Source organism: Cuculus canorus, chromosome 5, assembly GCF_017976375.1.
Source record: "Cuculus canorus isolate bCucCan1 chromosome 5, bCucCan1.pri, whole genome shotgun sequence".
Lineage (NCBI taxonomy): Eukaryota > Metazoa > Chordata > Aves > Cuculiformes > Cuculidae > Cuculus > Cuculus canorus.
This window is the reverse complement of record NC_071405.1, coordinates 64389206-64406102: the sequence shown is the minus strand read 5'-3', so window position 1 is coordinate 64406102 and position 16897 is coordinate 64389206. Positions and strand designations below refer to the sequence as shown.

Sequence of the window (16897 nt, the reverse complement as noted above, 5' to 3'; positions counted from 1 at the left end):
TTATATAAATGTTTGTGTTTTCTGTTTCTTTTTTATTATTATTTATTTCTTACTAAAAGCACTCTACTCACCTTTTTAATTGCTAAGCTAAGAGAGAGAGGTCTGCATCGGTGAGCTTGCCATACTATGGACCTGTCCTAACAGGCAATATAGCAGCGATATCCCAAAAACAAAATAGAAGGCTTGGAAAGAACTCTAGGAGATCTCTTCTTACTAAGGAGTCTAAGCTAGGCAATAAAGGAGATAACAGAGAAGCAAGACTATATTTTCATTGAGATAGAAATACCAAGAGCCTATGAATCATCTCCAAATAGATGACACTTGAATTGTGTTTCCACATTAGATTATGCAAAGAGTAAGAGCGGAATGAGGGGGAAAAAAAGAGGGCGGCTGAGAGACAACACGTTGCGGAACTCCCCTACAAAGCTGAATAGTGAATGAGAAAGATTCTCCAAATGATGCACTGAAGAAGTGATAAAGTATCCAAAGACAGCAGAAAAAGGACAATTGACCAGAAGCCACAGAGAAAAAAGAACAGGGACGTGGCCAACTGTTTTCACAGCTGATGACAGGTTGAGAGGATCGAAACTTAAGATTTAAAGTGCAATTCGCATAATGATTTAGAAGTCCATATGGAGAGACAGTCTCAGAGGCAACCCAATGGGATCATCCTACATAGTCATATATTTTTCTGCTCTGCCTTTTAACGTGCCCTTAAGTACTATTGCCTGTCGCTGCAATGCACTCCGGATTTGTGTTTGCTTCTGCTTTCGTAGCATTGGGCTACAGCATGATGCTAAGAAGCTGCACTGCACATACATACACTTCTATGTATCAACGACTTCTGAAAATACAACTGAAAATGACACAGAAATCGTACAAGCATCCTGCTTTTTTAAGTTGCATATATAAAAAAAAAGACAGAAAAAAATCTTAACTAATATACCTTAGTTATTAAAATTTTCTGTCCCTTAGAAAATAGATAAATTAATTATAATTAGGTCCCACTTGGATAATTTTGTGTATAGCATTCGTATCAGCACTCTCTTAAAAAACAAAAGTAAAATCAACACATACATTTTCTTTAATAAAGGACTTGCACAAAAGAAAGTCAGGCACTTGGTTCCTCTTTCATTCCATATGATACACAGCTGCGTGATCCCACCAGGAAACAGGCAACAGGAAATTCTTAACATTCTGAAGAGAAATCTAAAGATGTGTCTCATCACCCTTCCTCCTAAAAGTGCTTTTTGATTGTCTAAAAGATGTTTACACCAGTTCTAATATCATTAATTATTTACTTAGCTTTTAAGCAGCTACAGACCTCATTAAGTAGCTAACAAAGAGTAAAAAATGTATTTTTTGTAAGTTGGCTTCACTTTTTCATTTCCTTCGTCCCAAAATATAAATCAATAAGGAAAGCTTGACACCTATGGACAAAATCAGAGCCAAGTCCTCTAGCTATTGGAAAATATTCCTTCATAATGTGCTGCTCCTGTGTTATTTGTATTTCTAACTATAGCTCTTGCATATATAATTCCATTATACTTTTATAAATCACCGTTTTGAAAAATGCTTTTCAACCATTAATATATTTTCCTGGTTAAAATTCTTTGAGATGTTCTTAACAAGAGTCTTAGATAATGAATTTGGGCAAACTCTGGAACAGTCTTTACAGTATTATCATTCTCATTAATTTTCAGAACTACCCACTGTGTTGAGATGATTGTCATGGGCCTTAGACTTCAATTTGGCTAAATATTTTTGCATATATTTTAACATATAAGTAACTAACAGATGTTTAAAATGTTCAGTTCCCATTCTAGAAATAGTTAAATGTTTACTGTAATATCATAATTTGGTTTTGCACTCATATTTATTTTGCTGTTTCTATCTTTAAACACTACGTTAGGGTCCTGGTTGGCAGTAGACAAAATGCTTTAAAATGACTTCACAAGAAAACAAAACATACTCGATTTAGTAAATACAGCTGTGCTTGTTGAGGAAAAAAAAAACAACAAAAACACTTTACAGTACCACAAATAAAAAACAAAGAGAAGAAAAGAAAACACTTAACTAGAAATGTTACTTTTACCTAAGGTCCAGACTTCATGCAAACCATTTTAAATTGTTTGCATAATAAAAGCTTTTTAAATTCATGTTTTATATTCACTTTAGAAACCTAATACGTTCTGCTGGCTTACATCATTACTAGAAGGCAATATTAGAAGAAAAAAAATTACTTTTAAAATGTTAATACACAGCATATACAGTATCTTACTTTAGTCTAGATTATTCTTTTTTCTTTGGGTTTCTTTTTGCTTATCTTTGAAGACTGCTTCTGTTTCCATTGTTTCATCCTTAACCATTCACATATCAGAGCAATAAGTATTTCATTACTGGTTTATCTGTCCAGAGGCTTGAGAAGCAGTAACAATTAACCCTCCCTTCACAGTGATTGATACAGGCTTTGCTTTCAATTTGTTCCACTACACAGATCATGAAATTCTGAATGCGATCATCCTTATTGACCTACACTTTCAAACACACGGCTACAATGAGATGAAAGTAATTATTGAAAGGAACACAGGACTACTCAATGCTGAAACAAAGTCCTGAAAAATCTTTTAGATGACCTTCTCATAAAACTAGCATTATTTGATGTGAAATAAAATGATGGATTTTCTTCATAATCTGGAAATATTACATTTAAATCTGATCAAGGTACAATATCATTATATCACATAAGCCCAGCTCTTACATCATATCAGTTCATATCTGACCCAATAAACAGTGACTTCAACCAGTGTGAATTAGGATCAGGCACTATATATTTTAAAAGTTGCTCTGTCGGCTTTATATTATAGCTCTGTTTGAAATGTTGTGTTAAAAAAGGCAAGACCAGTAACTACTATTCTACTACAGTCTGTTTCAAAAAGACACAGTTTTCCTTTCTAAGGTCCTGGACTTCTTGAGGCACCTAATGTAAATAATTACACAGGAAATAGAGACTGCTAAGGAAAAGTGAGAAACTCAACTCAGATTTCCGTCATCGGCTGAGATGAACCAAGCCCTATATACTTCTTGCAGGGGAAAATAAAAAAATCTTTTTCATAAAACCGTCAACTATAACCTCACCAAAATATTAATTTATTGTAATTGATCAATTTTTGAAAAACGCAAAAGGATTGATAGATGAACAGTAATGACAGAGCTATTAAAAATATGGGTTGCAGTCAAAGAAAATCAGGATAGAAAACTGAGCAGAAAGATGTCCTTACAGGCCTGAGGCTCTAATCACAAAACAGAGTGATGGAGATGAACCAATACTGCATGGATTAGCAATGAATTATTTTGAACTACAATCACGTGCCAGCACAAAGGGGAGGTAAAAACTAGCCATTACTCACAAGCTGATCTGCAGATAAGGGGAAAAAAAAAAGTAAAAAGAGCAAAAAAATTATATGCTAAACTGAGTCGGGAGAATAATGAAAATCTAAAATGTTGTTACACTTCAAGTAACATTCTATTTAATGTCTTTCGTGTACTGTATAATATCAAGTATTTACCCAATACAATGTGTACGATGCTGGGGCTAAAGCAGGGTTAAATCAGACAACTCTTCTGTAAATTAGCACTAGATAACACTATGTGCTGAAATACATCCTAACAGAAGAGTTAGTTCTAAAATAACACACATGGGCACTGATTTCTCCCACTGTAAAACTGTAGGGAATACGTGTATATATATGTATGCATAGGTAGAGATATATGCAAATGTGTACGTGCACACTTATGTATACATATGCATATATAATGAGGGATTTAATTTCCATTAGTCCATCTGAAAGCAAAGCACCACCATCTTAAGATTCAATGTTAGCTTCCCCACCCGGGGAAAAAAAAAAATGTTAGAACAAATTTTGTGAGAAAAGAAAAATCAAAACTGCTATCCACAAAGATTCCTGAGATTCTTATGAACAGACTGTTTAAATGAAGAGCACTTTAATCAGTAGAGGAATCCTCACGTTTCTAATGTCTTGCTGTGCATTCTGCAGGTTATAGTAGCAGCTGGTAGAGGTCATATATCTTTTGTGAGCATCCCAAAAAGGCTCACTGCCAGACTGTTAAATTATGAATAAGCAATGAACAAAAGAATGCAGATACGGTGGTGACAAGATAATCCAAGCAAATTTATCTATGACAAATTTCACAGGATTAACAAATTACATTTACACAGAACAATAAAAATGTGCAAAAAAAAGGATGAGCCTACTTTTCCCTCACAGCATTAGAGAGGAAAAAAAATCACCATTCCAATGCATGTATTTACGTTTAACTTTATCTGAAGTAAGACATTTATAGCTCGCTGAGGACAATCAGTATGATTATTTCCCTTCAAGCAAATACATATACTGTGTTTATATAACATACAGCATATACCTACACTTCACAGTATACACGTACATAAGCTTAAAGTTTTCCTCACTATTAGTAACAAGCAGAATAAATACAGAAAAATACTGATTTTGTTTTTCAGGTGGAGTATTCTGCCATTCTCTATCAGTTAAAAGACACTTTTTTCCTAAATCATTTGGGGTTTTGTTCCTATTTGAACTGAACAAATATTGCCACAAGATAAAAATAAGTCATGAACAGGACTTAAACACTTTTTTGCAGTAGTTTCACAAAACCGTTAAGAAACAGTAAAAAAAGAAATCACCGCTTTGAAAGGATTCCTAAATTCAGACTCTAAATACTGGATGTTACTAAAGATGCACATTCATTACGTTAAAAAAATTTTCGGAGAAGAGGAGGGGATTTGGAGTGCTTATTACATCCTGCAGTTTCCTATTCTGGTCTCGAGAAGTAACACAAAAACAAAATTTGAAAAACTGGCCTCAAAGAGCCTGGAATTACAGTTTCCAAATCACAATGCTGTAAAGAAGCATTTTTTCTTCCTGCTAACAAAGGAATAAAAGGGAAGACAGCACCTCTTAGTTTTGAAATTTAACTGCAAGTAGAGTGACTAATAAAAATAACATCATACATGTTTGAAAGATCTGGAATCCGCTGTATTTTTTTCTATCATGCTTCTCATCTGAAGTTTGTATTTTCTGTCACCTCCATTTATTTCTTTTTGTTTGCTAATCCAAAACAGCTGTTTAGAAAAAAAGATATCCTGAATAAAAACAGGCCTTCTGAATCATATATATCATTTACGTATCAAATATATGTTCTTGTTACAGAGCACTGCCTACACACAGGAAACCTCACTATTAAAGTGAACATCCAATTAATTAAGATACTTTAGTAAACTACTTGGATCCTTCAAACACTGCTACTTGAGTACCATTTATCTAGCTCATTCAGCCGTTGAAAAAAAATTACTGTAGTTTTGATTTTCCACAAGAAATGCAAGTTTTGTTGTAAAACTGAATGGCAAATCTGGAAGAATTAATAAATGAATTAGGCCAAAATGTTTGTTTCTCTTTTTTTAATGTTCATCTTCTATTTGTTACTTACCAAGAGAAAACAGTTTTGTGTTTTATAATGCAGGTTTTTTTGAGAACCTCTTGTCCATGCTGTTAGTAATTTATGCAAAGGTAAAGCAAACATGCCAATCTTATATCTAACTGCAGTCAGACAAATTAAATCAGCTACTTTTTTTGCAGCTGTGAAGGTTGAAGGATAAGTACCACTGGCAGCTATTCTCTTTTTTAGGACTTTTTTTCCTTTTTTAATCCTGCTGTCAGCACTGTACAGATTCAGTCACTCAGTTCTTTCTATTGACCTCAACCTTGACCTACGAAGACTGCCCACTTAAATTTTTTTCTCCACAAAGTAACAAATTCTGCCTCCCATCATTTTTAAGAAAAAACAGCATACTAATAAGCATCCTTCTATATGTTACACTATTGCTAAATTAATTACTACTTTGGAAGGACAATGAGCCACCAAACCCCTATAAGCCTAGGCTGTGGGCAAACTGATTGTAAACGTGAATTTGCACGTGTCTTTCAAACACGGTGCATAAACAAAAGGGAAAAAAAATATAGACGCCTTAGTAGTAATACAAATGTATCAGTTCTGCACCTAAATTCAAGCAAAACTAAAATGCCTTGGGATTTAATCCAAAATTACTGTTGAAAATGTATTCATTACTCAGTAAAATTCAGTTTAAACCAACGTAATGTGTAATGAAGCCTGTTCTAAATTCTTGTTGGACACAAAATTCCCAGGCAAGTATTTTAAAAGGGGCTTATAGGATTTAGGTGCCCATATTTCACTGGAAGGCAGTATGTGTTGGATGCCTAAATCCAATAGGCTCCTCAGAAAATCCAAGTCCCAGGGACATCACTGTAGATTACATACATACTATTATCCAGACCATATCCCATAAGTTCACTATATACATATGTAAACCTAAGATGCCTGCAGGTAATGGAACAGTACTTTTTCACTTAAATTATTTAATGTAAGTGTGGAATTTCTATTATACATCAAGCCAACAGCTAATTTTAAGTTGCAATCAAGCCATTCTCTGAAAGCACATTATTTCAGTGGAGTTTTTTGCCCGTAAAAGAAATGTAAATCCCTCAAACAAAGGCAGTGTAATCTTTGCATGTGCAGCCAAAATGGGGACTAGAATTTTATTCCCAGTACTAACATTGACATCTTCTGCCACTTCTGCTAGTTCTCAAAAATGTTTTGTGCGTAACTATCTCATCAGTAAAACACATAGAACAGTGTTCACAGACCTTTCAAAGCATACTAAGCTCTAGAAAGAAACATATCTACTGAAATACTCAGTATTAATATTAAAGTCTTCTTCAGACATTGTATGACATCAGTGACAAGCTCCCTAGGACAGGCAAATGACAAGATATGACCAAAGAGTTATAAAGTCCAAAATGCACCATCTAAGAAACGCTGGGAAAACAGCCTGTAACAAACCTCCAAAATTCTGCCTTTGGTAAACCATTGCAAACTCTTGCTTACATATCACTGGTTCCTGAGTGTGCCCGACTCTCACCTGCACGCAGAGTGCAGGGCAAGGGCTGGCATGATTCTCAGTATCCAGCTGCAGCAGGCTGAGATCAGAATCTCCTTGAGGACCGCTCCTTTTTAACTTGAGAATCTCGAGACTTTCATGTTTTATAATAATACACAGATGCTAAGTTCACTCCTCCTCCCACTAAGCACGTTAAAGTTTGTCATTGTAATCTCACTGAGAACAAATTCACATCTATTGAATTATGTGGTAAAAATACTTTTATCCTTGCTTGTGATTCTCTGCAGTATACTTTAATTATATGCGTAATTTCATTTGGGACTTTTTTAAAGATTAAGGTACAACCTAAACTGACTATTCCCCCAAGGACAGGGTCCAGTTCTGCCAAGCTACAGACACAAACACTACCCTACCCTTACCATACCTTCTTTGACCTGTGTAATACACTAACATAGCATACAAAATTAATGAATATTTTTACTACTCAAAGTCCTGTTCAAATCAGTGGCACAACGCTCCTATTCATTCGACTAGAACTTTGTGTCTTGCAAAACTACTGCTCGAGCTAGTCACAGAACAATGCTCCAGTCATATAAGACATGGCAGCAACCATTTTATTCTGACTATGGTACATCTTCCCCAGAAAAATGCAATATTATTACAAATTATCCTTTTTATGCAAACTCCTATTAAACAAAAAGTCACACGCCTCATTCACACTAATGGGACTTTGTATGTTAAAGATAACATGTGGTAGTCTCACAAATATTACACAGAAAGAAATCGCCTTTTCTAATTATTATTAAATGAATTTTCAAAACATTTTGTTTCATGGCCAAAAATCTTTGGTAGCTACTTTGGGGGAAAGAAAAATGATAAACATAAACAAACCAAACAAACCAACCAAACAAACAAAAAAAACAAACAATTGGGGTGAAAATGCAAATTCTCAATTACGTATGTTAAAAATATCTTCCCTTTAAAATATAAAAACAAATTTCAAGGCTGACACCCTGCAGAACAACTTTGCTTGATTCATTTTGAAACATGACTAATGCAGAAATCTCATCTCACGTGAAGCACTTCTACACCTGCGAGAGATACTAGTGACAATAATACAAAATCAATCTCATGGACTGACCGAATGTAACGTTTACTCACATGAGATGAGATTTCAGGAAATGGTCTCTACATTAAACTCAAAAAACAATTACTTCATTAATATCAAATTAAATATGCCACTTTTGTAAAACGGCTTCATCTTACTCACCTCTATGGAGCAGAATCAATCCCAAAATGTTAATAAAATCATAAAAGCTACTTTTAACAGTATCAGTTATTCAAAATTCATATCTTAGAATACACCTCCCAATAAGGAGGGTATTGTTATAGAGATCATTTAATCAAACAAATATTTATTTAAACTAATTGTACCTTTTAGGAAGGACGCTGATGAAAATAATGCCTGGAATGTCAATTTTCAACAACTGTTTTACATCACTCTCGCAGTAAAATTCCCATCTGCGCTGGCAACTTGTGTGCCAAGTTTCAAACAAATGTCATTTGAAACTGCCAATATATTAGCCTGCAAAATGCAGCTGAGACACTAATAAAAGGAGACGGATGTTGACAATACATCCCGATATTGTCTTAAAAATACCTGTGGTTCTGGGTGCTGTATTAATCTGTTAACGTAAGTCTCTCATTACTTATCACTTATTTATAACACAGCATTAGAATATAGTGCTGCTAAATGGGTACAAAACAAGCTAACTGGAGAGAACTTGTAAGAAGGAAACAAAAAAAGTTGTGCTTTAAAGAATGCAGACACAGTGCTGCAGACAAAAACCTTGTTATTCAGAATCCCATTAGTTACTGAAAATATGTAATATAACTTTTGTTGATCAATACTCTCATGCAAGCTCTAAATAATGTATGATTCCAGTGGAGAAAAATGCAGCAAATCAAATATGGTGGGAGAATGTTTCAAATTATGAAGAGCAGTATGACTGCTAATCCATAAATCAGAAATCGGAAAGATTGTTGTAATGTGGGAGGGCTCTATTTAATAAAGGTCATTATAACTCCTCGCTCTAGAGCTATAAGATCTAATATCCTCTCTGGTAGCTCTATGATATGCCCATGCATTACTGTTCTTGTTGACAGTCTGTTGCCTTGGAAATATTTCATTATTTCAGTTTTTCCATTTGTAGACCCTTGGCCTTGTGATATGAAGGCCACCCTATTTCATATTTTCGATTATCATTTAAGCAATCTTCTGGAGCTATTTATATAAAAGCAAGTGTTAGACAATGCATATCATCATTTATCACTGCTATGTTTAAGCTCATGCTCTAGAAAGAAATGCCAAAGTAAAGGGGTTTTTCTCTTTCACTTTAAACCAATAGCACTCTGGTGTTATGTTATGCTTTACAAACCAATGATGGCACAGCATACGCATGGCATTTCTGTCTATTTAATTTTCTTGGCTATATATCTGCACTATTGGAAAACCCTAACCTGCTACTGCAACTGTAAAATTTGCTAACACCCATAGTTTAAAAGAAAATCAAGCAAATGTTTAGCGTGTAACTTTTCGAACGTTCTTTTAAAAACCTTAACAGGTGAAAAAAAAATAATAATTCAAAACAGTTCAGGTGCCCGATTGCATCAGAGATGACTTTCCACATTTGTTTTGTAATCACTAACCTGCTTGAAAAAATACCACAACCTGCCTGAATACTGTGGAAGTGAAGACTAAACAAAGAACGTACACCAAGTTCACTTATAGGATTCTTCATCTTGAGAACTAGTTTACCGAAGTAGTAACCAAGAGAAGAGACTGCAAAACCCCTTAAGTAACGGATACACGCCTGTATTTCAAATAGGTTGGCGCACACAGCCGAAAGGATGTGTACACAGACTGCTTAAATAAACGGTTACATGCAAGACTTCAGGAGCACATCACATAACTTGCAATAAAATATACAAGTGCCCCTTTATTGAAGCACTGATCGATCTTCTCCAGAACTTTTTTTAAAAGAACAAACAGATTGCCGTTATTTCTGCTATGAAAAAAAAAAACGTCATCAACTTCTACACGTAATATTTATACCTAAACTGCTGAGAGCATTGTAAAGAGTGATAACAAAGTGAACCCTAAGGGCGAAAAACAACTCCTCGGACACTAGGCCAAGTTTGTGGCTATTAGTGTTCTAGGAATTTAGACTATATTTTCCCCGGAAATGATTACTCCTCCCACTCCCTACAGGGAAAAACTACTCCGATCCAACCTTTAAAATGACAGCATCAGAGCTGAACAAGAAGATGCTATTAAAGGGCATTAAATTAAATACAGTATATCCTCCTACAACTTCAATCAGAATTTCAGACCAAGTGTTATTTAGTTCAGCTCTCAAGTGGAGCAGAATAACAAATCGCGCACTTTGATTTACCTTCTCCGAATGCCAAATGGAGACAGGTGATAAAGAAAGCACTCATGCACAGGCTATGAAGTTTCCCCTAGAAATTAATTCTATCTTCAAGATTCCTATCTCAGAGAAATTCCCAAAATGGCACACAAATATGCTTCTGCTGAAGAGATTACCGAAGCTATCCTGGCAAATACACTTAGTACTAATATAGCACCATTCTCAGAAAGAAGACAGCAGAACTGTGTGTTGGGGGGGGAGGACAGGACTTATTGATACAAATTCTTTTTCCAACAAAGAACTCTGCAGGAGAAAAGCCTTCTGCTGTAAGTGTTATTAACAGAGTAGCAACACCTTTGCAGCCACTGAAACGGAGATTTAAAAAATATATGTATAGTTGCAGATGGAAATCTGTAAGTTAAGCCATTGACTTCTGAGGATGCACTGTCTTCCCATTACACGCATCTCCAAATTCTGCTACATATCAATATAGCCTTGTCAAAGCGCAACAGTTAATACTAATGCATCTAACACACGGCCACACTAACACTTCAGCGGTGAATATGAAATGTACGGTTTTCTGATACCGGCAGTCTGCTTCCTTAGGAGAAACGCCACAGCTATTTAGATAAAATCTGTGGGTTTTAGAAGTTGTACTAGAAATGATGATCATGCTAAAAAATACAAGCTTTCAATTAAGATTAAAATGAACCTGATTCCTTAGGCTTGATTTTTCTCCAAGTATTTTTCAGACTTATTTGTGCTGTGAAACACAACCCCAGTCATAGGATCCAGCTAATTTCACAAGATGTTAATTTCCATTTTTGCAACTAACCAGGAATCTCCCTGGCCCCTTCCCTCCAGCTCACTCCTAACACCGCGGGGGGGGGAGCCCACCCCAACCCCTCTGCTCTGCTTCTGGGCACACATCTATCTCATCGCAGCGTCGCGACAGAGCTTTGAATACTTTTTTTTGTAAGAATCACAAAGTAACGTCAAATGAACTTGTAGTCTCGTTTCCTACCAGTCACTTCTAGAAAGATTCACTTTACTAGAACAAATCCGCTACGGGCAATTCGTGTCACCAGCAGAGGAGATTAAGCGCTCTCCCCCAACAAAAGTGTACGGGGCAGCCGGCGGGCCGGGAAGCAAACTGGGGGGGGGGGGGGGGCAGCGCGACGCCTCCCCCGCCTCCCCCCGCCTCCCGCCGGGCCCCACACGCCGCCCCCCGCCCGCCCGGGCTCCGCTCTGCCCACCGCGGGGGGCGCCGGCTCCGCGGCGGGGCCGGGCCGGGCAACGCGAGCCCGCCCCCCCCCACACACCCCCCCCTCCGGCCTAGCCGCGCTTGAACCGCACCGGCGGGGCCAACCCCTCCGCCCGGGCCTGCCGAGCGGCGGCAGCTGCGCGGGGAGGGGGGGGGGCGCTCCCGCGTACACACACACACACACACACACACACACAGAGACTCGCCCCGGCAAAGCGGCGGCGGTGCAGTTGCCAGCGCGGAGCTGCTGCCGCGCGGCTCGCCGGGTGTGTGTGTGTGTGTGTGCGTGCGCGTGTGTGTGCCGGGTGTGTGCGCGGCTGGCGGCGCACGAGGAGGAACTCCCGGCTGTGCGAGCGGCGGGTGCCGGCGGCGGGTCCCCCCCCTCCCGGCATGGCAGCAGCCCCGGCCCGGCCCGGCGCTGCCGCGGCTGCCGCAGGTTCAATAAAGAGAAAGTGTTACCGTTCTCGCCTGGAAGGATCCTGCTGAAAGCTTGGCTTGGTGGGCGCCATCTTCCTGGGAATTTTTTTTTTTTTTTTTTTTTTTCCTCCTCTCTCCCTTACTTTTCCCCCTCCTGATGTTGGTGTGTGTTGTGTGTCTAGCGGCAGCGGCGGCAGCAATGGCCCCGGTCAGCCAGGCAGGCTAAGGAAAAGTACTGAGGCCAAAGCATTGCGGGCTCCCGCTCCTCAGCGCGGTCCTGGCGCAGGTTGCTCGCTCGCTCGCTAGCGCTGTTGCTGCCGCTGTCGCCGTCCATAAGCCGAGGAGCGGAGGGAGCCGGGGCCCCGCCGGCCCCAGAGACATGCCCAGCGCAGGCGGCGGCCGGCGGCGGCGGCGGGGAGAGCGAGCCGTGGCGCAGCCCCGGCGGGCAGCCCGGCCGCCGGCATCGCCTGGCAGGTGCGGCACACACACACACACACACACGCACACGCACACACACGCGGAGCACACGCACGCGAACGCACACGCGCTCCCTCGCACCCCCGTGCCCGGCTGCGCGGGGTGCCGGGCCGCGGGGCCAGCGGGGCGGGGGCGGGGGAGGGAAGGAGGGGAGTCAGGGATCTCCGGGCTTGACCGCTGTGAAAGTATTTCTGGGCATTTTCCAGCTCTTTCCCCAGCTCCGCTCCCGCTCTGCGTGCAGGGGACGGAGCCTCCGCTGCCGGCGCAACAACGCCACTCAGTTGCAGTTTCGCACACTTTCCTCCTCTGGAGTCTGGGCTCCGGCAGGGGACGGCGGCGGAGGGAGGCGGCCGCTCGCTCCCCGCAGCCCCGCGGCTCTCCCGTGGGCTCCCACGGCGAGGGGGGCCGCCGCCCGGGGGGGGGGGGGGGGGGAAGGAGGGAGTGCGGGAGCCCTACGGCCCGCGGGGCCCCGCGACGACAACGTGGGACACGGGTGACCCCGCGCGCCCCCCGGCGCCCTGCGGGAAGGGGCGCGTCCCGGGGGCCCGCGGAGTGATGCTGGGAACGATAACGGGGAGAGAGAACCCGCTTTGTCGGGAGAGAGCGTAGCGCTTCGCGCAGCTTCACTGGAGAGTATGAAACTAATCATAAAATAAAGGAGCGGGGAAAAGAAACCGCTACCTTAATTGTTCCTTCCAGGACATCGGGAACACCTGAGCGCTTTTGAAGGAGAAATCCTTCGCTAAAAACCTTTCCATCTCCAAGGTAACTTTGTGGCTGCTCTGCTGCTGCCTTGGAAGTACAGATTCCCGGGCCTGATCCTGATGCCGGGGCAAATCCAGCGCGCTTCCTTGGGGAAAGCAGAAAGCCCCGAGAGTCGGAGGGGTTTATTCACGACAAACGTCTCCGCGACAACTCCAAAAGTTGCGGGGAAGAGAGGGGGGAGGTGAGCCTGCGCCTGAGCCAGTGGGGAAAGAACTTCGCAAAAGCACCTGAAAGTTTGGCTGCGGGGCGTCGCCCGCGCACCGGGGGGGGGGGGTGTAGGGGGGGATGTTCTTCCCGCAGAAGGCAACCGCGCCGGCGTAACTTTGCGCGGATGGGAAGGAGGGGGGCACCGCCCGCCCCGCTCGTGCGCAGCCGCCAGCGAGACAGCAGCCGCTCGGCCTCGGGTCCCGCAGCGGCCGCGCCCGGGGCTCCCGGGGTGCAGGTGGAGGCGAAGAACTGGACGGGGGTGTCCTAGAGAGTGCCACATGCCCTTCCTTCCCTGCCGGGAAACCTCTCCCTTCGCCTCTAAAAAGGAGGGGGAGTTAACAGGTGTCCCCTCGGCTTGTGCAATAGCATAAGAAGGGAGCGGTGTCTGCTACAGTTTCAGCCTTTCCGCAAAGCACGAAGAAAAATGGTTCGACGTAAAGCACGCTGCTTGTCGATACGATACTGTCAAAATCTGGAAGGAGTGCAACAATGTTTCCCCTCGTTAGGTTTGCGTGCGAGACATCCAGACCCGTCTGAATTCCTGTTACTCAAAGTACTTGCGTATCTGCTAAGCACTATTTGGATTAGAGGTGTTAGTAGTTTGTCAGAGAAGTATAGCTTTTATAACTTTTACCTGATTACAGACTGACATAATCAAATTATTAAACGCGAAGCACTAAGTAATTGCACGCTGCCTTGTTTATATATTTCTGTTAGTCTCCAGAGGTCTCTCTCATTTGTCTAAAAGCCAATCTGACATTTCTGACCCTTGACTTCCCTACTTCACAGACTAAACTATTGTCATTGCTGCCTGTACTTCCTCGTTAAAGCGTCCATCAGTTTCTATTGTAATTTAAATATTTTATAAGTGACAAAAATAATACAGAAACCATGGAAAGAAATAAACTTTAATCCATTCTTTATATCTCTTACATTGAAACTTTATGTATATACTATGAAAGATCGGTGTGTTTGCTTGAGCTATACAAGACTCGTGCTTAAGTTTCAAATGTTTTTCAGCTAAGAAAGTGTTTGGGCATCGTCAGGGATTATTTCAGGAGTAACAGCTTCCTATTAGTTTTTCATGTAAGAAAAGCTACAAAGTTACCACCGAATATTTTTCTATGGTGGGCTTCAAATGGAAAATACATCATATGTTTTGCAAAACTATGGGAAGCAACTCAAAGTTGCTGAACAACAACCCAGGCGATGGTCGATTATCTAAATCTGGCTCCTAAAGCAATCAAGTTTGAAATACTACGCTGAAACTTCTTATGATTTTTATTATTTTTTTTTTTTACATCATAGAGATGTTTAGTTTGGAGAATTGAGATTATACCACATTTTTCTCAATATTTAATTTAATGCAATAGCGGAAAGCAAGATACTTGGGACAGTGCCATTTTTATTGCATTTAGAGAAATGTAAACGTTTTGTTCCGATTCCAGTCTACATTTAGGGGTTGTGATCTACTTTTCTTTTGAGTATTCGGCTTCGGTTATAAGCTTATGACAGAGAAAACTAACAGGTTCAAACTTCAGGTTTTGTGTCATAGAAGCACAAAGACATGTCAGGTAATTAATTAAGCTTCATGTTAGTATTAGCACATATCGATGAATTGTTAGGGGGAATGGGGAAGGGCTTTAAACTTCATTATGACTTACTGCCAACTTTCTACGCTTTGCTTCCTAAAGGCGCTCTCTGTGAATTTCCTGCATTTGCATTAGAATGCATTTAAGATGAAAAAAAAAATAAGTGCTGAGTATACTTAGGGTTTCGTGCTATATTTCCCTGTAGTAACAGGTGACATGATAACACTGTTAAACTACAATGTGGAATTGCAAGTGTGCAACCCCAAGTGAAAATTGTTCTCTTTCTTGCTTGAAAGCAAATTATCAATCAGCATACCGTGATCAATTATCCCCCTGGCTGCCACACACTGGGATTTGCACAAGGCATTGACATTGAGAAATTTCTCTTTAGAAAGGATGAGCGGACGGGATCCCAAACTTTGCAGCAGCCAAGCTAAGCTGCCGGGGACTCGCTTTTTTTTTTTTTCCTTTTTTTTTTTTTTGTTTTTTTCTCTATTGTTGCTTTCCAGCTCATCCAAGACAAAACTAGGATATTGTGTTTACTTCTCAGTGCATTTTAAAAGATGCTGTATTTTAAAATAAAGCAAAAGAAAAACAAAAACCCTCCCCTCCAAGCAAGCTCCCCCCCCCCCAACAAACAGCAAGGAGAGATAAGAAAAAAAAAAAAGAAGGAAAACAAAGAAACACAAAAGCACAAAGAAAAAAGCAAGTGAGGGAGCCTGAGGAAGAGCGAGCCGCACACCCCTCTCCCATTCGGTGCTCACCGTTGTTGGTAGGAGGTGATGCCCTGGACGTTTTGCGGGTTGCCGTTGGCCGCGGCGCCGGCTCGCCCCATGCCCGGCGCCGCCGGCACCCCCCCGGCCGCCCCGCCGGCCGCCGCCGCCGTCACCTGCACGCTGAAATCCGGGAAGATCCTGATCATCCCCGCGGCTCAGCACCCGGCGAGTCTCGGCGAAGAGGTGCAGCAGCAGCGACTCTCCCTCCGGCGGCTGCAGCAGCAGAGCCGGGCACACTGCAATCCCATTAGTGAGTGGCGGCCACTGTGAGTGAGGAAGGGCGCTTTGATGTGAGCTGCTGGGCTGAGATTGAGAGCAGTTTGGGGGGAGCTGGGGGTAAAGGGGGGGGGGAGGAATTTCACCAAATTGCAAACATGCAACGCGTGAAGATTTTTTTTTGGGGGGGAGGTGGAATATTAGGGGAGGGGGGAAGGTATGTCTAATTACCACGGGAGCTGTAGATATAAGAGAAAAATCCAAGCTGAGGAGGGACAGGGAGGAGAGAGGGGGGCGCAATTACTTTAGCGGTGCAGTGAAAATGATGAGCAGCGAATGTTGCCTTTTTTTTTTTTTCCCTCCTCCTTCTCGTCCCTCCACCTCCCACCCTCCACCCAAAATGCAAGTCTTAGAGGATTTCTCTGTCTCAATGAAGTAATAATAAAGGCGGCTGACCACAGTCTGGGTTAGCGCCAACTGGGGGGGGGAGCGAGGGGGAGGAGGGAATATCCCTGCTCCCGGAGTCCTGAGGAGAAGAGGAAGAGTGGAGGATTGTTGCAGCGCAAGTTGTAGCTCTTGGTAACTTGCTTTTGCTTCCCCTCTCTCCCGCCCGCCTCCCGCCCCCCCCCAACCCCCCTTTTCTTTTCATAAAGGGACGGTTTTCACAAGCGAGGAAATGCGCCGCTTTTGTGCAACGGTAGAGTTTGTTCCCTATTCCCGGGAGCTGACTCTCCTCC

The 16897-nt window shown here is 41.8% G+C and overlaps 1 protein-coding gene across 4 annotated transcripts in view; it reads right to left on the bottom strand.

The window, feature by feature from the left end:
• Positions 1 to 16183, bottom strand: part of NPAS3 (neuronal PAS domain protein 3) — a 605022-nt gene extending 588839 nt beyond the window's left edge. For 2 of the 4 annotated variants that reach the window (XM_054068727.1, XM_054068728.1), the window contains exon 1: positions 12170 to 12704. In XM_054068727.1, the coding sequence (XP_053924702.1) occupies positions 12170 to 12219 (50 nt within the window). In that variant the 5' untranslated portion in view covers positions 12220 to 12704. Of the gene's footprint in view, positions 1 to 12169; positions 12705 to 15932 lie in introns of those variants that run through there. The other 2 variants (XM_054068725.1, XM_054068726.1) reach the window with 2 other exon arrangements.
• Between the last annotated feature and the right edge of the window lie 714 nt (positions 16184 to 16897).